Raw genomic sequence first — 24,283 nt, 5'->3', positions numbered from 1 at the left:
GGAAACCAAGTCAATAAATGTTTTCTTTTGTGTTTATTTATACATTTTTTGGGCAGCAAAACTGTGTTTATTAAAAAAAGAATGCACTATGAACACACTTCACTGCTTTGGTTGAAGAACCCCAGCTAAATAAAAAGACCAATATTAAAAGCAGCATTAACTGGTTACTGCCTTAAATATACATTAAAAAGAATCAAATGCTACAGTGTAGGAACACAATCACCCCCATGTCAGAAATCACAACTTCTTCCAAATAAAGAATATGACCCATCGCCATATTGAATTGATATTTATTTCAGGACATGCCATGTCAAAATAAAACAAAAGAGTCAACCCTTGCCTTTAACAATAATATTGTATTATAAAAGCACTTTACAACTCCATCCCGTCTTTGAGTACAAGTTACTGGGGTATGTGGGCTAATGATTATCTGAAAGCATTTCTCTATTCAGACCCATAATCCAAGTGCTCTCTGAATATTATAAGGTTGGACAATAAGTGGGAAGTGGAGGAGGAAGAGGGGAAGGAATAAGGTTCTCCCAGTTAAGGGTTTTGTTGCAATGAGGGGATGAGGAAGTATGAAGATATTTTTGTTGCCTTTTCATCCTTATACTGTGTTAAGTAATGCTTACAACATAAATTCAGCAGGCTTTTCCTGAGCTGTAACTCAGAAATTTTCTTCTTGCAAACAATGTATTTACAAATGTATTTATTAACTTACACAGCAATCTCACAATAACTAGTAAAGATTAAAATGGTGCACTCCTAGTATATTTGTTTGCAGTGTTTTAAGGGAAATACATATTGCCATTGTTATGAAGCTCTAAATAAAATATCTAAAAATTGAAAGTAGTTTTAAAAAAGGCAAAGAAATAAATATCACCAAAGAAAAAAGATTAATTGTAGCTTAAATATAAAATTAAATCACTAGTGAATTAAGCAAACTATACAGATCTAATAAAAAGCAAAACTGGATTGAGAGAACATAAAAAAATGCTGAAAAATAAGGCATAAATCTGCATATTAAGTTTTATTTTCATTCTCTCCTTTCCCTCTTCTATGTATGCTTTTTCAGATCTGCCTCTAGGGCTTATAAGAAAACTGTTTCCACTTTCAATTTGACCTCAATTGTCCTGGGCAAAGTATTTGCTATTCTCTTGAGGATTCTTTAGTTGGTAAGGTTTAGATATCATTGTTTCTACTAGTTACAGTAGTTTCGATCAAAGTGCCAAATTTAAATTCTTCCACTGGTTCTTCTTAAAGGAATTTGATTACTACAGTGCCTTGCCTGCACAGCATTTCAAAAAAAAAGGAAGAAAGAAAGGAAGGAAGAAAGAAGGAAAGAAAGAAAAGGAAGACAGAAAAAGAAAACCCAAGAGAAATCTATTGCCTAAAAAAGTTTAGTTTTGTTTTTTAAACAAACAGAAGAACTCGATTTTGACAAATTTAAAATCCTGGAAGAAATAGATCTTAGAAGAATTAAATATTTAAAACCTGTTCTGAAGCACTTTTACTTTTCTCTCCCGGAGTCTAACATGTGAAAGAATCATTTGTTTTGGTCAGAAATATATTTTATGTTCATTTACTTGTAAGTACTCAGTATGTTCATTAGGACTCATTCTGAAGACACACCAGAACCTTTTCCTTATTCCAGCACTGCCTACCATGATAGTTGAGTTTTGACCTCAATTAAGGTCTAACTAATTTATATCAGTGCTTAAGAATAATTTTGGATATCTTGAGACAAGTGGTATTGCTAAAACTGAAGGATAATTCCAATGGGCTTGGTCTGACTACTGCTTTGCCCCCTCTTGTTTGTTTTGATGGAGGAAGGACTGGAATAGGAAATGGGGTAAAGAACAAGCAAGTAAAGCAGGGAGAGATCAAGTAGGTAGGCAAGTGCTGCTGTGAACAACTGCTCCTTAACCAAGCCACATACTGTTGAGATTTCCATCATTTTGAAGTACATTCTCATAACATTAAAAAGGAAACAAAAATGTTAAGAAAATGTATCTAATTTTTAAAGTTACCACTGGAATATGCTGCAATTGTTTGGCTTTTTGTAAAATATAAATAATGAAGACACTGACTTTTTTGTGCTTGTGAAGCTAATAGATCATCTCCAAGAGACAGGCAGCAATGCTGAATTGCAATACGTTATTACTGAAGGGAAAAGGTTCAAGCCAATATTCACACTGCAGTCAATGAAAGAGTAAGGGGGCCAAAGCAGTGAGCTTCTGGAGGAAAGTTGAAGATGCCATGGGGGATTAGCAGGAACAGCCTCCTTCGCTGACTGGTTGCTCCTGAGGCTTTTCCAGTTTTATGTCAATCACTGAAACAAAAGCTAAGGAACTGTAAATGGGAAAGTACAATTCCAATTCTGCTGAACATCGACAATTCTGCTAAGATCCCCTTCCATTCCTATTTGGCTTCAGAGACTACTCAGCCACTATTTTCTATATAGCTCGCTCACCATATAAGGTGCTCATATGGAATAAACTTGCTTATATCTCCTATATGCAGCAAGGTTCAGAATAAGGTTAATTCCTACTCATGGAAATCTATCCTAAGGAAATTATTCTACAGGAGTAAAAAATCATATAATGATGTTCCTTAAAAATTATCTATAATAAAAATCTGAAAATAGCCTATAAGAGAGTTCCACAACAGGGAGAGAATTTAATAAATAATGGGGCTTCAACTCTATAGAACACATTATGCTGCTAAAATAAAGGCTTAGAAAACATAAAACATTCAGAAGTGGGAAGAGCTGAATACAAAGTGCTATGAATTCTATGGCTTAATAAAACTGTCTGCATATGGAAAAACACTAGAAGGTAAATATGAGACAAACAAGGAAAATATCAAAATTCAAAATTCTTTTAAATAACTAATATTACGTGTGCTTCATTCTGTCCCATTTCTGAAAGAAGAGGCCACGATAAAGCTCCAAACTTAGTTATCTCCTGCCTATGCCAAGTAGACAGTTCAAATGATAGAAAAAGCAGGGGAAGGAAATATGATATATATTGTGGGGAAAAAGCCCAGAGCCAAGGGATGTCAAAATTAAGAAGCAGGAGGGTGGGATGTTAAGAGTTTCCTGCTCACTAAAAATCAAGCAAGCAAACAAACACAAACCTTCTCACTGATTAATCGTAGTGAGCAGCAGCCTGCAAAGAATGCAACTGGATAACCAGATCTCATTCGTTATAGAAAAACTTTTTGCTCCTAAACCATCAATTCTTGGCTGTAAAAGGCAATGGCATAATATTCCTAAGCCAACCAAGTGGGGCTCTAAAGACTTGTAGTAACAATAACATTTCCTGATGAAACAAAAAGGATACTGTCTTCTCTGCTTCTGTCCTGTGTGCTTTCCATTCCAGGTAGAGCTGCTGCAACACGTCGGAAGAGCTGTGGAAAAAGAGACGTGATAATTGGGAGGGAAAATTTAGCAAAAGGTATCAAGTAAAGGGATGACCACTGGATGGTTGAGTTAAAGGATATGGCTTCTGGGTTATTCCTTAGACCTTAGCACAATGAAAGCACATTAAATTGTCTATTTATTCTAAAAATGAATATCATGTGAAAACCAGCATGTCAAATACAAAGAGGATCCTTGCTTTCCAACGGGTGAGATTAGACATGAACAAATAGCTAAGAACTAAGGAGCAAAAATATCATTTGAGTCATAAAAACAAACTACTACAGGAACTCAGAGTAAGGACAGAATGTTCATTTAGTTAAACTGTATAGTGGCATTCCTATCTTTTATAATGAGTTAGGTTCTAAAGTTAGCATACATATGGAGAAAGTCAATCTAGTCAAAATTGCCCTTGATAAATCCTTAGGAAATCACTATGTTAGAAACCACCATACCACACTCAATCCTGGTGAGATGTTCACTTTGAGAGGCATGTGGGAACAGAAACTGACTGAAGGAACAACAGATTCATACTCTCTACTTCATGTCCAATCCTAGCTATCCACTTACTGGGAAGAATGGCAGGTAAAACTGCAGATTATTTCAATCATTTCTTTTTGTTAGGCATGCAGTGTAAAATTCCTATAAATTAAAATGCATATATGGTGTTAACTACCTTATACTAAGTACCTGCTTACTTGAGGCACTGTCTAAAGTTCTCTAGGGACACAAAAATGAACAAGCTGTGCTTTTTAGATTCAAGGAGCTCACAGTTTGGCAAAGGAGATAGACTCAAACCATTCCTTGTGTTACAATGCAATGAGTGCTATGAACTAAGGAAGTAGAAAATGATATGGCAATACAGATGTAAGAAGGCCCTACTCAAGAGGCCGAGAAAGATCCTCAGGCAATGACATTTGAGTTGGGATTTAAAGGCAGTTTTAAAGATTTCACATGGTTGAAAAGCATACCATACAAAGCACTCAGAGTTTAAGCACTCCATAAATGTTGCTGAATTAAAATGAGAAGAAACAGAAAGAAGGCCAAAGATGAAAGAATGGAACTATAAGTAATCTGTCTAGGGAAAGAAGTATAGAAAAGGAACAAATCTTTATCTGTAGGCAATAAGTATGATGTGGTAGGATTAAGGAAGATCTGAATAAAAGTATAATTGTCTTGGTTCTGTAACGTTTAGTAGCATTTAGAGATGTGCCAAAGTTAGGCATTAGCCTCAATATTCAACCAAAATCAGCTTTAGACTTAAAATTGCAGAATGCTTACTTGAACATCAGAAACTGTGCACGATCAAAGATCATGTGGTTGTGTAAATTACCATCAATCAAATCAATGTAACATTAATTGTATAAAGGTGGGTCCATTTGGATTAATATATGAATACTCAGTTTCAAATACAGATCAGCACTCTAGGGCTTCCCTGGTGGCGCAGTGGTTGAGAGTCCGCCTGCCGATGCATGGGACACAGGTTCGTGCCCCGGTCCGGGAAGATCCCACATGCCGCGGAGCGGCTGGGCCTGTGAGCCATGGCCGCTGAGCCTGTGCGTCCGGAGCCTGTGCTCCGCACCGGGACAGGCCACAACAGAGAGAGGCCCGCGTACAGCAAAAAAAAGAAAAAGAATAAACGCTGCAATAATTAATGTCTGTGAAAGCTGTTAATTTTATGAACAAAAATAACTTAAAATTTACAAAGGCAAAATGAACACAGAAATAGGTTAATATAGTGCATTAGATAACTTTAGGAAGAATATTATGCCCTTTCAAAACTAGCAAGTGTTTATAATTAATTAATGCATGCAAAGTTGGACAATAATTCTAATCTTTTGAAGTTTTTATATAATAGTATTAGATAATGAATTAAAAGCAGAATGTCAACTTTGTCAGCTCAAAATTTTATGCATCAGGAAAAGTCTAACACCCATTAAAAATCACTTTTCATCCAGAGATAAAGAATATAGAGTATGAAGGAAAAACACATTTTATAGACAATAAGAAAGCCTGAAAAAAAATGTGTTCCCCCTCCAACATCAACTGAAAACAACCATCTATTTAGTACTGCAAACCAGAAATAAGTATAGTGACTACTGGAATAATCTAGCAGCTGACAATGCGGCACTAAACCAAATCTTGTATCCCAGAAATTCGTTCTATAATGGTGATATTCAGTTTTGGCCGCAATGATTTTCAGGAATGGTTAGGTAGTCCAGACCGACTGGAGCACACAATATTTAAAAGGATTAGAATGAAGCTATATACATATATATATCTATAGAAAGCCAGACTAAGAAAGACCTGCAAAGAATATGGACTTCATCTGGCAAAGGAAGGCACTAAAAAAAGCAGTGTGCATAAAGACTTCTTTCAATAATTCCAGTGTATTACTATGACTACAAAGACATACAAATCACATATTGAAAGCAAAAGATATTAAGGTGAGATGGCTAAAACCTAAAAGGTGAAGTGTTTACATTCTGGGTAGGCCACTTATGTGACAGGTCATCTTTCTGTTTTTCAATTTTCTCATCTGTAAAATGGGCTTAAGATAATAGTACACTTAACTGACTAGATTACTGTGAAAATTAAGGGAAATCATTATGTAAAATGCTTAGGGCTGATCTTCTACATGGAAACTCTTTCATATACAGTAGCTCTCTTCCTATCAGAATTGAGTATCAGTCGCAATAACCCATAGTCCTGTGGGCTAAGGGAACAGAATATTTTGAAATTCTGCAAGAATTGTAGGACTACAGCAAAGCACCAATAGGCATAAAATCCTGCTTTAAGAAACTATGTAAAACTGACAGGAAAAATGTGGGGGGGTTGGGAGAGATCATCTGAAAATATTAAAGCAGAACTGAAATGTTCTTACTTAGGAAAATCCAGAAATCCTCCCCAAGATCTCATAGCTTGCTCGGACATGAAATATTTATTAAACTGCCTACTTGTTCAAGATACATAATCTTTCTGGCTTCTAAGAATATTTTATTATGGGCTAGCTTAGAAATTGAAATTTTTTTTTCATGGGGGAGGCATAGGGAAGGTCTGTTTACCTTCTGTGAAAATAGAATGAGGTTTACAAGTTTTGAGGTTTTTTAAAAAATTAAAGTAAGTTCTAGTTAGTGAAAAGTACATAACTAATGAGGTCTTTCAGGGAGGGTATTGTTAGAGTTACACCCATCTACCTATTCTCATAATATAACACAGGAATATCCTCCCCTGCTCCCAGCTCAATCTGTCTAGCTGATAGATCCTTCAGGATCCATTCCCTGATAACTCTGAGAAAAACCTCCCTACCCCATTCCCAGATTTCTTCAATCCCATCATCTTCCAATATAATTAAACACTTCTATATATTCCAAGAGCATCCTGCATTTCTTTTTTTTTAAAATATATTTATTTGTTTGCTTATTTATTTATTTATGGCTGCATTGGGTCTTCGTTGCTGTGCGCGGGCTTTCTCTAGTTGCAGTGAGCAGGGGCTACTCTTCGTTGCGGTGCATGGGCTTCTCATCGCGGTGGCTTCTCTTGTAGCGGAGCACGGGCTCCAGGTGCGGGGGCTTCAGTAGTTGTGGCACGTGGGCTCAGTAGTTGTGGCTCACAGGCTCTAGAGCGCAGGCTCAGTAGTTGTGGCACACGGGCTTTGTTGCTCTGTGGCATGTGGGATCTTCCTGGATCAGGGCTCGAACCAATGTCCCCTGCACTGGCAGGCAGATTCTTAACCACTGCGCCACCAGGGAAGTCCCCTGCATTTCTTCTTTCAGAGCTTTTATTACACTGATTATAATGGCCTATTTACCTCCCAGTCTTTCCCTCTAGACTTTAACCACTGGAGGACAAGGCTCATATTTCATCTTTGTTATCCTAGTACCTGACATGCAGTAGATATTCTTGAAAATGTTAGTTGTAACAATGGCTAATGCACGTGAAAACACATCAGAAAGCACACAGTGCAGTACAAATAGTTGATTAGTACCTTTATCCACTGGCTTCTTTGAGTTCACTTCCATCTGAATTCTCAGATAATTCTTAATATTTTTTGGCCGCGCTGCACAGTATATGGGACCTTAGTTCTCCAACAAGGGATCAAACCTCGCCCCCTACACTGGAAGCATGGAGTCTTAACCACTGGACTGCTAGGGAAGTCCCTCAGATAATTCTTTAGGCATGACTATCCATAATACTATTTAGCAGATGATCACAGATTTGAGAAAGCCTTTTTTTTTTTTTTTTTTTTGGCGGTACGCGGGCCTCTCGCTGCTGTGGCCTCTCCCGCTGCGGAGTACAGGCTCCGGATGCGCAGGCCCAGCGGCCATGGCTCACGAGCCCAGCCGCTCCGCGGCACGTGGGATCCTCCCGGACCGGGGCACGAACCCGTGTCCCCTGCATCGGCAGGCGGACTCTCAACCACTGTGCCACCAGGGAAGCCCAAGCCTGTTTTTTTAAATCAAGTAAAAGAAAAATTAGCAACACTTATGCCCATTGACTCCTCCTGACCCCAGAAAACAGGAAACAAAAGAAATCAATGTACTCAGTTTCTTGTAGAAAAAGGAATTATAAAAGGAATTTTAAATTTACATGCAGAGTGACAGTGAAGGAAAACGCTGATAAACTTCAACTAGATGGAAAAACAAATGCCACTGAATCTCTCCAATCAAATATGAAAAAGGATTTTTTAAAAACAAAGATTCAATTAACACAAGCAAATATAATGGGAGGAAACAACAATTAAGAGGGACCAGAACAGGGACTTCCCTGTTGGTGCAGTGGTTAAGAATCCGCCTGCCAGTTCACGCGGGTTCGATACCTGGTGGGGAAGATCCCACATGCCGAAGAGCAACTAAGCCCGTGCACCACAACTACTGAGCCTGCGCTCTAGAGCCCGTGAGCCAGAAAAAACTACTGAGCGCGCGTGCCACAACTACTGAAGTCCGCGCACCTAGAGCCCGTGCTCTGCAACAAGAGAAGCCACTACAGTGAGAAGCCCGCGCACCACAAGAAGAGTAGCCCTGCTCACCACAACTAGAGAAAGCCTGCGTGCAGCAATGAAGACCCAATGCAGCCAAAAAATAAAATAAATACATAAATTAATTAAAAAAAAAAAAGAGGGACCAGAACATTAACTGGTAGATCTGAGAAATACACACTTTTTTTTTTTGCCACACTGCGCGGCTTGTGGGATCTTAGTTCCCTGACGGAATCTAACCTGTGCCTCCTGCAGTGGAAGTGCAGAGTCCTAACCACTGGACCGCCAGGGAATTCCCCAGAGAACTATACACTCAAAGAAAGCAACAAGCCTCCATTATCTACAAAATTAAATATATTCGACACGGAAGAGTAAATGGGTTAACATGACCCCATAGGTCCCCCCACTCTTTTATTTTTACCTTTGAGAATTAGAACTAAATACTTCAGGAAAGCTTTCTTGAAAGGTTATGTGTGAAGTCCTTCCTTCAAGACCAGTAGTTCTCAACACCTATAGTGCATTGGAATTACCCAGGAAACTTAAAAACAAGTAAAACACCAGATGCTTGGGTCCCACCCCCAAAGACAGATTCAACTAGTTTGGGTGGGGCTAGGTTCTTAGTACATTTCATTTAAAATTCTCCAGATGAGGGACTTCCCTGGTGGTCCAGTGGTTAAGATTCCACGCTTCCACTGCAGGGGGCACAGGTTTAATCCCTGGTCGGGGAACTAAGATCCCTCAAGACCCGCGGTGTGGCCAAAAACAACAAAAACCCCCAAAATCTCCAGATGATTCTAATGTGCTGTGAGGGTGCTGTAACAATAATCTGTAAGGAGTGTGAAGTAATCAATCAAATCATGTAGGCAAGAAAAAAGGTAATACTGAGTGCTTAACTTTACATATTTTCTCATCATAATCCTTGCAGTAACTTGTGAGGAAGGTATTAATATCTCCATTTTATAGAAATCTAAGGCTAAAGAGAGTATTTGCCATCCACCAAATGAATAGCAGAGCCAAGATTCTAAAGTTCATATTTTTCCTACTACCTTATGTTGCCTAGTATAAATGGAAATTCTTTCTATATGGAAAGCACCGTGGAAAGGGCTGTGTGAAGAAACAGCTAACAATCTTGGGAAGAGGAATTTGCTTTGTGAAACACTATTATGATATACAAAAATCACAGACATAAAAATTTAATCAATGTATTTGAAAAATTTGGTGCTCCCTCAAAATATTTCAATTAAATTATTGGGTTGGCCAAAGGTTCGTTCGTTTTCTTCCGTAAGATGGCTCTGGTAGCACTCAGTTGTCTTTAACTTCATTCGAAATAATTTTGTTAGATTTTATATGACAGCTGTCATATCAGCGTGCATTTAAAAAAAGACATCAAAATTGGTGAATTTTTGTGTAGCCATTTTAATATTGAAGATGGAAGGAAAAGAGCAATATTTTTGGCATATTATGCTTTATTATTTCAAGAAAGGTAAAAATGCAACTGAAACGCAAAAAAAGATTTGTGCAGTGTATGGAGAAGGTGCTGTGACTGATCAAACATGTCAAAAGTGGTTTGCGAAGTTTCGTGATGGAGATTTCTCCCTGGACGATGCTCCATGGTCGGGTAGACCAGTTTAAGTTGATAGCGATCAAATCGAGACATTAATTGAGAACAATGTTACACCATGCAGGAGAGAGATGACACACTGAAAATATCCAATTAAAGCACTGAAAATCATCTGCACCAGCTTGGTTATGTTCATCGCTTATGTGTTTGGGTTACACATAAGTTAAGCAAAAAAAACCTTCTTGACCATATTTCTCCATGCAATTCTCTATTGAAATGTAATGAAAACATTCCATTTTTAAAACAAATTGTGACGGGCGATGAAAAGTGGATACTGTACAATAATGTGGAAGGGAAGAGATCGTGGGGCAAGTGAAATAAACCACCACCAACCACACCAAAGGCTGGTCTTCATCCAAAGAAGGTGACGTTGTGTACATGGTGGGATTGGGGGTCCTCTATTATGAGCTCCTTCTGGAAAACCAAACGATTAATTCCAACGAGTACTGCTCCCAATTAGACCAACTGAAAGCAGCACTCGACGAAAAGTGTCCAGAATTAGTCAACAGAAAATGCACAATCTTCCATCAGGATAATGCAAGACCACATGTTTCTTTAATGACCAGGCAAAAACTCTTACAGCTTGGCTGGGAAGTTCTGATTCATCTGCCGTATTTACCAGACATTGCACCTTCAGATTTCCATTTATTTTGGTCTTTCCAAAATTCTCTTAATGGAAAAAAAATCCTTGGAAGACTGTAAAAGGCACCGGGAACAGTTCTTTGCTCAAAAAGATAAAAAGTTTTAGGAAAACAGAATTATGAAGTTGCCTGAAAAATGGCAGAAGGTAGTGGAACAAAACGGTGAATACTTTGTTCAATAAAGTTCTTGGTGAAAATGAAAAATGTCTTTTATTTTTATTTAACAACCAAAGGCACTTTTGGCCAACCCAATAAAAGAATCAATTTCACTAACTTATACTATACTTAGGACATCCCAAAATGGGCCAAAAAATGCTTTACAAAAGCCAAGTTCTATCCTTACATAAATATATGTAAGACAGGAAGGAAAAAACTCTAGGGGTTTAAGTTGTTTTAAATAATTATTAAAGGAAAACCCATATTTTAAATGCCAATGATATGCTAAAAGAGGCTTCTGCTATATTAGAAATGACAGAGGACTAACTATGGGGCCAGTACATTTGGTAATGTTTTTTTTAAAATCCTCTCACTTGGATTAACTGAATATCCACTTCCTATAGGCATTCTGGGGCATCCTTCTCAGGATGCTTACCAGAATATTTTCTTTTCCTGGAAAAATGGTATCAATTCCACTCTAACCTCCAGGTGTATGGTATTTTACTTGTAATTTCTAAGGAGGAATAGGCATATTTAAGTTGCAGTGACAGCTACAGGAATTAGCTCTGGGGATGATGACAAGCTGAATATTGGCTCTCCATAGAAACTTTCAAGTTGAATATTTTGGGCTATGATTTTAGGTATTTAATTTAAAGGGGTAAAATGAAGATTTCAAAGTAAAATCATTGTTGCTACCAGTTCTTACCTTTATTATAAGATTAACTAAGTACTTTATAAGCAAGAGGATATTCCATTCTTCAAAGAGTAAGCTAAGTTAATCAGTTCCATCAACATACAGAAAATTTTCCATTATGAAAGTTGTCTTTGTACTGTAAGGGCAGGGAGTGTTTTATACACCACAATTCTCATATGATGAGTGCTCAGTATTTGTTAACTTTGATTTTTTGCTAGATCTCTATTTTAATTTTGGTAGCCTAGCATTTCTTAAATGAAAGATTATTTTATTACTGTTTTTTTCTCTTTTTTTTGCAATCAGCTCTTAATGGATCTTTTTGCCTTCCACCCTTACCCTTTTACAGCCTATTTTTCACAGAGCAGCCAGTGATTTCTTTTAAATCCTAAATCAGAACATGTCAAATCTCTGATTAAAACCTTCCAACAGCTTCCTATCTTACTCAGAATAAAAGCCTAGAGCCTAAATCCTTGCTACAGCCTACATGGACTTAGACCTCTGTCCCCTAGAACTATCCCTCTGTAAGCTTATTTCCTAACACTTGCCCCCCTCCCTCACTCCACTCTAACTGAACCAGCCTTACTATTCCTTAAACATGCCAAGTACCTTTGAACTTGTTGTTGCACTTGATGCTTGGAATGTTCTTCCCTAGATATATAAACAACTTACTTCCTCAATTCCTTTAGATCTCTGTTCAAATATCACCTTATCAGACAGTCTTTTCCTGATTACCTTTTACAAAACATCAATATCTTAACCCTTTCACCAGTACTCTTTATCTCCCTGACCTTACTTTTACTTTTCTCCACAGCACTTATAACCTCATGAAGTATTATATTTTCATTTATGGCCTAACTTTCCATACTAGAATGTAAACTTCATAATGGTATGGACTTAGGATATTTTGCTCACCATTGTATATCCACTGCCTATAACGTAACAGAACTAGGCATGTAGGAGGTGATCAACAAATATCTGATGAGTGAATTGACTTAATAAGAGCATGGTCAGGGACTTCCCTGGTGGTCCAGTGGGAAAGAATCTGTCTTACAATGCAAAGGAAGTGGGCTCGATCCCAGGTCAGGAAACTAAGATCCCATACACCGCGGGGCAACTAAAGCCTGCGTGCCACAAATACTGAGCACACGTGCCTCAACCAGAGCCTGCGTGCCTTAAACTACAGAGCCCACACACCCTGGAGCCTGCGTGCCACAACTAAAAAGAGAAAATCCGCATGCCACAACTAGACAGAAGCCTGCGCGTCACAACAAAAGATCCTGCATGCCTCAACGAAGATCCCGCATGCTGCAACTAAGACCCGATGCAGCCAAAAATAATAAATAAATAATCTTTAAAAAATAAAATAAAAAAAGAGCGTGGTCAATATAATAATTTCTCATTCAACCAGTTCATGTTCACCATGTATGTGGCTTCCTGACATTTAGTGATATTAAAGTCCTACTGTGTTAGGGATATAAAGCACAAAAGGATAAATTAGGGGTATAGATAAACATTACATATTGTATGTAAACTGCCTGGTAGGAAGACAACAAAGAAATGTCTTAAAGTTAATATTTATGACATAATATTTATACAATGCATAGTAGGTCATTTGTATTATGTATTAATTTCTCTTCTTCCTTGGAGTATCATCTTATCTATACAAATCAAATATACACCTCAAGGGTTTAGCTCTTTTGTTGTAGCTTTTTTTAAAAATAAATAATCTTTATTATTATTATTTTTAAATATTTATTTGGTTGCATGGGCTCTTAGTAGTGGCAGGCAAGGCTCCTTAGTTGTGGCTGGTCAGCTCCTTATTTGTGGCTTGCAGGCTCCTTATTTGTGGCATGCAAGCTCCTTATAGTTGAGGCATGTGAACTCTTAGTTGTGGCACACATGTGGGATCTAGTTCCCTGACCAGGGATCGAACCCAGGCCTCCTGCACTGGGAGCAGGGAGTCTTATCCACTGCGCCACCAGGGAAGTCCCTTTTGTGGCATTTTTAAACAAAGCCTTCCTTGATCATCCTAATTGTATATGATCTTATTCATTTCTGCAACAAATATACCTCCTTGTGCCAGCATTCATTTTACATCTCAATAATTACTGTGGATCTTACTATCTTGTAGCATTTGCTATGCATTTATCATGTACTATCTACCTTTCACTGCATAATTTTCATGAGAATGTAATTCTTCTCTTCAACTATAAGTTTTTTTGAAGTCAAGAACCATATTTTACATAACTTTATGCTCTCCAAAGAACCTACAGTGGTCTTACATATTGTAGGCACTTGATACGGGTGGAATAAGGTATGTGATAAAGTATAAGATTAAGACCTGCTATGAGCCAAGAACTGTGGTTGACATGGGATTCAGTGGTGTAGGAAAGACACCATCCCTACCAATGCTTAAAATAAATATGTTTTCTCAGCAGGTATAAAATAATTTTCATTCACGCGCGTGCACATACACACACGACTCCACTGTGAATGGTACACAAGTTTTCACTGACTTGTTAGTGCTGATGCCCATCAGCTACCATTAATTTCTCGCAAAGTCCTCCCTTCTCTTTCAAACGAATCTTTTTCTTCTGATAAGCACGGATGATTTTAGAAGTTAAAGATCAAGGAGCATTTCAGTTCCTATTCCATTTTCCAGTACTGTAACATTAGAGAATATAATAAGGGTGACACCCACACACTAAATACTTCATTAAAAGAATGTACTAATTCTCAGATGAAAAATGAGTTGGAGCCTTAAATAATCACCTTATCATTACCATTTCCTTCAGCAATTTAAACACCAGACAACTTTCATAAAGAAAGCAATATTATTGCTTTTTTAAAAACAAATTTAGAGAAATAAAGGGTAAATTTTTCTTAGGCTGTCTTTTAATGAAATATTGAAAGGATAAAAATCATTATTTAAATATCCTATATACTACAAGTTATCATGTTAGATTATTATTATATATTCTAGTTCTAACCCTGATAGCTTTTATTTAAAAACTACAAAATATTCTTTAAGACAGAAACAAGATTTTAGGGTTAAATGCTTAAAGCAGACTAAAGGGCAAAAGGTTTTAATCAAAGAACATCTTTAAATAATAAGAAAAAGTAGCCATATTGGGTAGGAATAAATTTGTTTTATTTTAAGCCAAAGTTCTCAGGCATTAAGGTCCAATTACTTGAACCACGGTTAGACATTAAATGATGCATTAGTGAAATCTCTCCTAGAATTGTTTAAAAAGGAAAAAGAGCAATAGAGAAAGCCCATTTTAAGCTTTTATTATATATATTATAATCTAGTACATGAGGGAGTGGGGAGGAGGAATCCAATTAGCAGAAAATTAAAAAGACATCTCTGTACATGTAAAGTACAGCTAGATGGTACCTTCAGTACTGATATACATGTCTTATATACAGAAAGACTTCTGTGTACCTCTTGGTGAACAGCATGATTTTGTCAAATAAAATAAGTACAATGCACAATCATCAAAAGTAACTGCATTTTGCAGACACATGGCTGAACAAACATACACAATGCTTACTTAACAGCTCGTAAGACTGTGACTCTCAATGTTTTCCAAGAGTGTGACTGGACTGTAAATTTTACCTGGTAAATTTTTGAATACTAGCACCATTTCTGAATTATGACTGACCTACAACAAAAACTCAAAAGGGGGCTTCCCTGGTGGCACAGTGGTTAAGAGTCCGCCTGCCGATGCAGGGGACACGGGTTCATGCCCCGGTCCGGGAAGATCCCACATGCTGCGGAGCGGCTGGGCCCCGTGAGCCATGGCCGCTGAGCCTGTGCGTCTGGAGCCTGTGCTCCGCAACGGGAGAGGCCACAACAGTGAGAGGCCCGCGTACCGCAAAAAAAAAAAAAAAAAAAAAAAAAACCTCAAAAGGAATTTGAGATTATTTCTTCATAATCACTTCTGTTGATATGTGTTACTCACTGACCAAATAATTTAATTCAAAAACCTACTTACATTAACCTTAGATAAGCAATAACATACAGAATTCAGGAATTCTGTATGGAATTGTGGAACAAACTGGTCTTCTATATTAAATAAAACTAAGTATGTACATGCTAAATAGTCTCAGTTATTTCATTTATCAGATATTTTAATTTTTACCCCATAATTTCAATACAGACTCCAGTGTTGGTAACAGCAGAGTAGCGTATACAGGACTAACACTCTTGCAGATAGCATTTACTAACTGTGGACAACAACTATTTGAAGGCTCTCAAGAGCAACAAAAAGCAGGTACAAACTAGGAGGAATTCACACTAGAAGGGACCCCACACTCACTGGGTGAGGGTCACCTTTATACAGGTTTTCCCAAGAGCCAATCCTAGTTTGAACAATATGGGGTGGTTAGAACTCAAGCAGAAAACTAGAGTTTTACAGGTTTGAGGTGTCAACTGACTACCAGAGTGGCTGTATTAAGGAAGAAAATAACAAAAAGGAGGGAGCCAAGAGTAGGAGCCCTAATATCTACACATAAAATTCCTGCAAATCCTCAGTTGCCTCTTTAATGGTACATATGTAGGAGAGATTCCAAGGAGCCCATCTGAAAGCAACAGCTAGAAGGCTGAAAGAAATGAGCAGAGATTTCAGCTACTGCCTGCTCCAGGTATACAGTTTAGAGTTTCAATCCCACCAAGATAGAAAAGCTTGATAAACATCTCAGGCTTTCTATAGATCCACGCAAACAATGCGTAACTTCAAGACCCCACAAGTCCATGGTGATCAGCCAGCAATATAACAACCTGCCATAATACAACCCCAGAATTTAGCAGAGAAAAATAACAGAAACCAGAGTCTCTACGCATACACAATGCCAACCATACAACCAAGAATTACTAGATACACATAAAAAACCAAACCAAACCAAAACAAAAACCGCAGAAAAATCTAACCTAGAGGCAAGAGAAAAAGTAAATAGCCAATAGAAATACACTCTGAATTGACCCAGATGTTGGAATTAGCAGACAAGAATTTCAAAGCAATTACTGTAAATATGTTCAAGAACTCGAAGGTAACAATGACCATAATGATTGAACAGATGGGGAATTCCGACAGAGAAATGGAAGTTTTAAGAAATAAATGAAAAAAATCTAGGACTGAATTACAATATCTGAAATAATAAATTTACTGGATGGACTTAACAGTTTAAATATGGCAGAAAAAGGATCAGTGAACTTGAAGACACATCAATAATAATTCCTAATCTGAAAAAAAAAAAAGAGAGGGAAAAAGTATCAAAAACAATGAGCAAAAGCCTCAGTGACCAGGGGGCATGGGTAATATCAAGCCATCTAACAGATGTGCCACTGGTATTCCAGAAGAGAAAAGAAGAAAATGAGGCAGAAAAAATACTTTAAAACAACACATTAGGGCTTCCCTGGTGGCGTAGTGGTTGGGAGTCCACCTGCCGATGCAGGGGACACGGGTTTGTGCCCCGGTCCGGGAAGATCCCACATTCCCTGGAGCGGCTGGGCCCGTGAGCCATGGCCGCTGAGCCTGCGCGTCCAGAGCCTGTGCTCCGCAGTGGGAGAGGCCACAGCAGTGAGAGGCCCGCGTACCACACACAACAACAACAACAACAAAAAAACACATTACAGGGACTTCCCTGGTGGCGCAGTAGTTAAGAATCTGCCTGTCAATGCAGGGGACAGGGGTTTGAGCCCTGGTCCAGGAAGATCGCACATGCCGCAGAGCAACTAAGCCTGTGCGCCACAACTACTGAGCTTGCGCTTTAGAGCCCGCGACCCACAACTACTGAGCCTGCATGCCACAGCTACTGAAGCCTGTGAGCCTAAAGCCTGTGCTCTGCAACAAGAGAAGCCACCGTGATAAGACGTCCGCGCACCACAACGAAGAGTAGCTCCCGCCTGCCACAACTAGAGAAAGCCCATGTGCAACGAAGACCCAACACAGGCAAAAATAAATAAATAAATAAATAAATTTATTTAAAAAACACACAAAAACCACAACACATTACAAACAGAGAATGATATAAATTAGAGTTCCCTTCTCATTAAAATCAATGGAATCCAGAAGACAATCGAAAGGCGTCTTTAAAGTACTGGAAGAAAAAAATCTGTCAACCCCAAATTCAAAAACTAGCAAAATGTTCTTCAAAATTATTCTTCAAATGGCCTTTTGGAGTATGTGAAAGCAGAGAGAATTTATCACCAGGTTACCCCTATAAGAAACAGTAAAGAAAGTTATTTTGGCTAAAGAAAAATACCAGGTGAAACTCAGATCTATAATTAGGAATGAAGAGCACTGGAAATGATAAATATATGGATAAAGAGAAAAGATTATCTTTTTTCTTCTCTTAATTACTGTTTAAAGGAAAAATTAAAATGTTTATTATGGAGGTTTATAATACATGTAAATATAAAATGTGACAATAACACGAAGGACAGTGTGCATTATTTCACATGAAATGGTATAATATTAACTCTAGTTTAACCCCTAAGCATCCACTAAAAAGGTTATGAAAAAATTTAGCTAAAGATCAAAAGAGGAATTAAAACACAATATAAAAATATCTGATTAAGACAAAAATGAAAGAGGGACAAGCAGAAAACAAAGAACAAATGGTAGACATAAGTCCTAATACATTAAATCTAAATAAACCAAACACTCCAATTAAAAGGCAGAGACTTTCAGACTGGAGGAAAAAAAAGGAAGTTCCAACCATGTGCCATCTACAAGAGACCCACTTTACAAAGAAAAAGATATACCATATGAACAATAAGCAATTAGAGAGCTGGTGTGGCCATATTAAGATCAGATAAAGAAAAGGAATATTATTAGAGATAAAGAGCAGTATTTTTTAACATTAAAAAAGTCAACACATTAGGAGGACAGTTAACAATGCTAACATGTATGCACCCAAAGACAGAACTTCAAAACACATGAAGTAAAAGTTGACAGAACTAGGGAATTCCCTGGTGTCCAGTGGTTAGGATTCCGTGCTCTCACTGCCAAGGGCCTGGGTTCAATCCCTAGTCCAGGAACTAAAATCCCACATGGCGAAGGAAAAAAAGAAGAAAGCTGACTGAACTATATACAAAACACATGATACAAATATTGTTGTTGTGGATTTTAATACCCCCTTCTCAGTAACTAATTGAACTACCCTCCAAAATTACTAAGGCTATCTAAGACTTGAACAAGGCTATCAACTGTGTTATCTAAGATTTGACCTCATTTATATTATTTATAGAACGCTGTATCTGACAACTGCAGAAAGACATTCTTTTCCAGCGCACATGGAACATTCATCAAGACAGGCCACATGTTAGGCCATAAAACAAGTCTCAATAAATTACAAATGACTGAAATGTTACAGAGTATATTCTCTGATCACAACAGAATTAAATTAGAAGCCATAACAATGAACAGTATACTAGGAGGAGGGAATTAGTGACAATTCAGTACTACTTACATATGTTTCAAGGCAAAGAGAGATGGGACGACCAAAAATGAAAACAATATAGAGAATTTTTCATAAAGCTCTACTTATTCAGTTTCAAGGATTTTACTTTACCCCTCTACTGGTAATGTAGAATTAAAAAAATAATTTATTGGGAGGTAAATCCTATAAATCTGGGACCACTACTCTATATGACACGTAGCCCTGAAGAATTAAGCAGGCAAATTTTTGGTTACCCCATCTTTTAGAAAACAGTTTGACAATGTGAGATCTCCCCATATTTTCCTATCCCCAAAACACTCCTGTTATAAACTCTGTTAAAACACCAGCAGTTTATTAAGGACAAAGTAACGAGAATGTATTTTTACAACAACAAGCAAAATACCGTGCCTGAAAGCAAATACCTGCTTTACCATAATCTTACTATCGAACACTAAAATAAGGAAAATTTACCTTGAAACAATGCAGTTGGGATGTAGTGAGTGTATGGTGAGTTTACAACCTAGCAATCATCTTACAATCATAATCTTATAATCAAAATGAAATACGTGTCCTATGAACAATCTGAAAAGTTTGGCAAGCCTTTTCTCTTTTTCCAAAACTATGCCACATTTAGATTTTTCACTGTTCATTGTGATATGTCGCTAATTCATGAGGCCTGCTATTGCCAAGTGGAAGAAAATCTTACACTAGAGAACAGAAAACTCACACAATTATTTTATAATATGTTTTTTCAATTTGATAACCTCAACTCACACATACTGAAAAGACACTTACCTGCTTTACATTATATCCTGCTTTTGCACTAGTTTCAATAAACATAACATTCAGCTCTTTGGCTTTCCTCTCTCCTTCCTCAATTGACACTTGCCTGTAGAAAATAAAAAAGATAAACTCATCTTTTTGAAAGATAATGATATAAAGATTATAAACAAGGTTCTGAAAAAAACTTTTCTTGATATGGTGCTGGTTATACAGGCAAGACTAGTTTGAAAATTTATCAAGCTGCAATACACTTGAAATACACTTAGGTCAGAAAGAAAAAGACAAACACCATACAGCATCACTTATATGTGGAATTAAAATATGACACAAATGAACTTTTATGAAACAGAAACAGACTCACAGACATAGAGAACAAACCTGTGGTTGCTGGGGGGAGGGAGGGATGAAGTGGGAGTTTGTTAGCAGATGCAAACTAGTATATAGAGAATGGATTAAACAACAAGGTCCTACTGTACGGCATAGGAAACTATATTTAATATTCTGTGATAGACCATAATGGAAAAGAATATATAAGAGTATATATATAACTGAATCACTTTGCTGTACAGCAGAAATTAACACATTGTAAATTAACTATACTTCAAAAAAAAAAATCTGTGCACTTCTGTGTGTATATCTAACCAAATGTTTTTATAAAGGCATTTTTTAATGATTTACTTTTACCTGCTGAGCTCATCCTGTATTTTTTTAACTTTAAAAATCTTAATAGTATGCTATTTTCTCTTAGCTTTAAGCTTTGCGATTAAAAACTTTTATGTAAAATAACTTTTTATGGCTAGACAATTTGTCAATTTACTACCATAATTTATGTAACCAGTCTCAAACTGTTAGAAATGTATGTTGTTTTCAAATTTTATTGGGTTGGCCAAAAAGTTCATTTGGGTTTTCCATAAGATGTTATGGAAAAACCCGAATGAACTTTTTGGCCAACCCAATACACCACTGTGAAAAATGTTGCTATGAACATCTTTGTGCTTTGTGACTTTGGATCATTTCTTTAGGTTGGATTTTGTGGATTTCTACAAGTGGAACAAGTGGGTCAAATTAGTACTTCTTTTACAGGGAATTTTGTAGTACATCATAATTAGCGGTGTCTCTCAAGCTGTGAGCTCTTCAGGTGCAGGACTATCCTGTTTATCTTGGTATTCCTAGTGCCTAGCAATCACATAGGTGTTTAATAAATATGCAACTATTCTAATTAAATGGATCTAAACCATCAGCTGATAAATCCTGCTTCCTACAACACAGAACACCAAAGCAATGAAAGAGAATTTCTACAAGCTCCCACCATATCTATCCTCCAATCTACCTATGTGTGTGCCTTTTATATTCTATGTCTAATCCTACTATGGAGGAACTGTCCTTATTCCCCAAACTTATACCTATGTACTAGATTCCACTGTCTTCTTGTTTATAAGAAGATGTTATTCTTGAATTTCTCCACTCTCTAAAAACAAAATTACTCTTTTCTAAAAAAGTAATTAATTTATTTCTTTTTGGCTGTGTTGGGTCTTCGTTGCTGTGCACGGGCTTCCTCTAGTTGCGGTGAGCAGGGGCTACTATTTGTTGCGGTGCGCGGGTTTCTAATTGTCGTGGCTTCTCTTGTTGCGGAGCATGGGCTCTAGGCGTGCAGGTTTCAGTAGTTGTAGCACGTGGGCTCAGTAGTTGTGGCTTGCGGGCTCTAGAGCTCAGGCTCAGTAGTTGTGGCGCACAGGCTTAGTTGCTCCACGGCAAGTGGGATCTTCCCGGGCCAGGGCTGGAACCCATGTCCCTTGCATTGGCAGGCAGATTCTTAACCACTGTGCCACCAGGAAAGCCCCAAAATTATTCTTATATATAACAATGCAACTATTAATGCTTTACTACATCTGTTTGTTTTAGCCACTCGTTCTCTATGTATTTATGTGTGTATAAATTTTTTAAAAAACACATTTTTTTCTTAATTTGACAGTAAGTTGACAATCAGCAGCAGACCTTTAGGCCCAAACACAAACACTTCAGAGTGTGAATTTCCTAAAAACAATTATTTCAGATGCCCTAAAACTTACTCCTTGGACCTCTTCTCTATCTACAATTACTCTCTTGGCAATCCCATGCAGTCTCATGGTTTTAAATACCACCTATATGCTGATGCCTCTCAAACTTATATATCTAGCCTGGACTGCTGCTCTGAACTCCAGACTCATATATCCAACTGCCTACCTGACATCTAATTATTAGGATATCTAATAGCCATCCTATACTTAAAATCACCAAAAGCTCAAGTCATGATATTCCCTCCCAAACTGTCTCTTTATGCAGTCTCTCCTATCTCAGTTAATGACAGTTACTCAGGCCAAAAATCTAGGTGTCATCCTTGACTCCTCCTTCCCCCACATCCCATATTCCATCCATCTGTATGCATGCCATCAATTGCATCAGTATATCCTGACAGTTCTATCTTCAAAATAATATCTGAATTTGACTACTGGTCACCACAAAAGCTACCACTATGTTGGTCCAAGTCATCATTTCTTGCTTGGAATAAAGTCTAGATTAGCCTCCTCTCTGCTACCCTTATGTATTTTCAACAGAGCAAACAGTGACTTATGAAAAGCTACTTCTCTGCTCAAACCCTCCAATCTCATTCGGAAAGTCTTTACTTTTGCCCTACATGACCTGGCCTTCATTATCTTTTCTTGTTTTTTTTTTTTTTTTTTTGCGGTGCGCGGGCCTCTCACTGTTGTGGCCTCTCCCGTTGTGGAGCACAGGCTCCGGACGCGCAGGCTCAGCGGCCATGGCTCACGGGCCCAGCTGCTCCGCAGCATGTGGGATCTTCCTGGACTGGGGCACGAACCCACGTCCCCTGCATCGGCAGGCGGACTCTCAACCACTGCGCCACCAGGGAAGCCCCCGAAAGATTTTAAAAAAATTTAAAACTTTTACTCATTTAAAAATTATTTTATTGGGAATTCGGGATTAATAGATACACACTGCTGTGTGTAAAACAGAAAAACACCAAGGACCTACTGTGTAGCACAGGGAACTATATTCAGTATCTTGTGATAGCCTATAATGGAAAAGAATCTGAAAAAGGATAAATACATATATATATGTATAACTGAATCACTTTGCTATACACCTGAAACACTGCAAATCAACTACACTTCAATTTAAAAAAAAATTCCTGCAACTATTACATTAAAATTTAAATAATAAAAATAGATGAACCCCCCCTAATTATTTTAGTGGAACGAACAAAACTCTAATTTTTATTTTTTAAAATTAAAAAAACCTTTCTTTTAAAGACTCTTAATTCTTTTAAATGTGAATAACTGAAGGGTGATAGTCTGGCAAAAATTACTGAGAAATATGTTAATTCTAAAGCAATGGACAAATATTACCTTAAAGAAAAATTATTGTAAACATATTGTAAACATAATTTAGATGTTTCTAGCATTTGTATACTCAAATATTATGCAATAAAAGAACAGATGCTTGTAAGCGTCCTTTTAGATAACTCTGGCTATAAAGGGAAACAATTCAGATATACAATTTTTCTATTTAACAGTGAAGATATCTAGCGACTCTCCACTAGAATATATAGAAGAATATATACCTATATGATCTTCAAATTCTCATACTGAAGATAAATAAAATAGTGAAAATTTATGATGGCAATTCATGTCCAAAAAATGATTTTCATAAAGAAAAGTTGAAATCATACGCTGAATTTACTTTTAAATTAGCAAAGACTTTCTTGACAATTCCAAATGAGGTACCATGACAGAAATGGGCTTAATATTTCATAAGTCTTTGAACATATTGGGTTTCTTTGTAACATTTTAATTAATAGCAAAAGTTCATTACTGGAATTTCAGTATCCAACTAATGAATAAACAAATAATAAATAGTAAAAGCTTCGAATATTAAATAAATGGTCAAGACTATTTAAAGCAGAAAGAATATCCAGTAGATCACTTAGGAATGCTAAAGGCAGATATTCAAGCCACAGATTCTACAGTGAATGTTAATACATTTTGCATCCTGTGACTTGAATATGTCTTTGCTCATTTGACTAAGGTATCACAATCAAGCTATTCAGTTCAACCTCACAGTCTGGCTCAACCATACAATTAAAAAAAGAAAAGAAAAGAAAAAACTACACCACTGAATTATAATGAATATTTATAAGAAGACTACCAAAAGAGTGTGCATTTAATCATTACGAATACTTTTTTAAAGATAGGATTTGTAAAACATTTTGTTCTTTAACAGAACACTGCTCATATTTATGAGCCCTAAAAAATGCAAAATAGTTACCAGCTTCACGTGTAAACAATCTTACACAAGAGTTATTTACACAGGAGCTTACACAAACCCAAAAAATTTAGTTTCCTTTAAGGACTGAGTTTAATGTGTGTTTTCTTTTTTTTAAAATAAATTTACTTATTTTATCTATTTATTTTTGGCTGCGTTGGGTCTTGCTGCACGCAGGCTTTCTCTAGTTGCAGTGAGCGAGGGTTTACTCTTGGTTGTGGTG

General features: G+C 37.2%; 1 protein-coding gene across 3 annotated transcripts in view; it reads right to left on the bottom strand.

Annotated features, from left to right (window-relative positions):
* Positions 1-272: 272 nt before the first annotated feature.
* RAB6A (RAB6A, member RAS oncogene family) overlaps positions 273-24,283 on the bottom strand; it is a 67,658-nt gene continuing 43,647 nt past the window's right edge. For all 3 annotated transcript variants that reach the window (XM_060018300.1, XM_060018299.1, XM_060018301.1), the window contains 3 exons: positions 19,753-19,846; positions 3,345-3,411; positions 273-2,332 (listed from right to left, as the gene is read on the bottom strand). In XM_060018300.1, the coding sequence (XP_059874283.1) occupies positions 2,268-2,332; positions 3,345-3,411; positions 19,753-19,846 (226 nt within the window). In that variant the 3' untranslated portion in view covers positions 273-2,267. The remainder of the gene's footprint in view (positions 2,333-3,344; positions 3,412-19,752; positions 19,847-24,283) is intronic.

This window comes from Delphinus delphis, chromosome 8 (genome assembly GCF_949987515.2).
Source record: "Delphinus delphis chromosome 8, mDelDel1.2, whole genome shotgun sequence".
NCBI classification, from domain to species: domain Eukaryota; kingdom Metazoa; phylum Chordata; class Mammalia; order Artiodactyla; family Delphinidae; genus Delphinus; species Delphinus delphis.
This window is presented reverse-complemented; position numbering and strand designations above follow the sequence as displayed.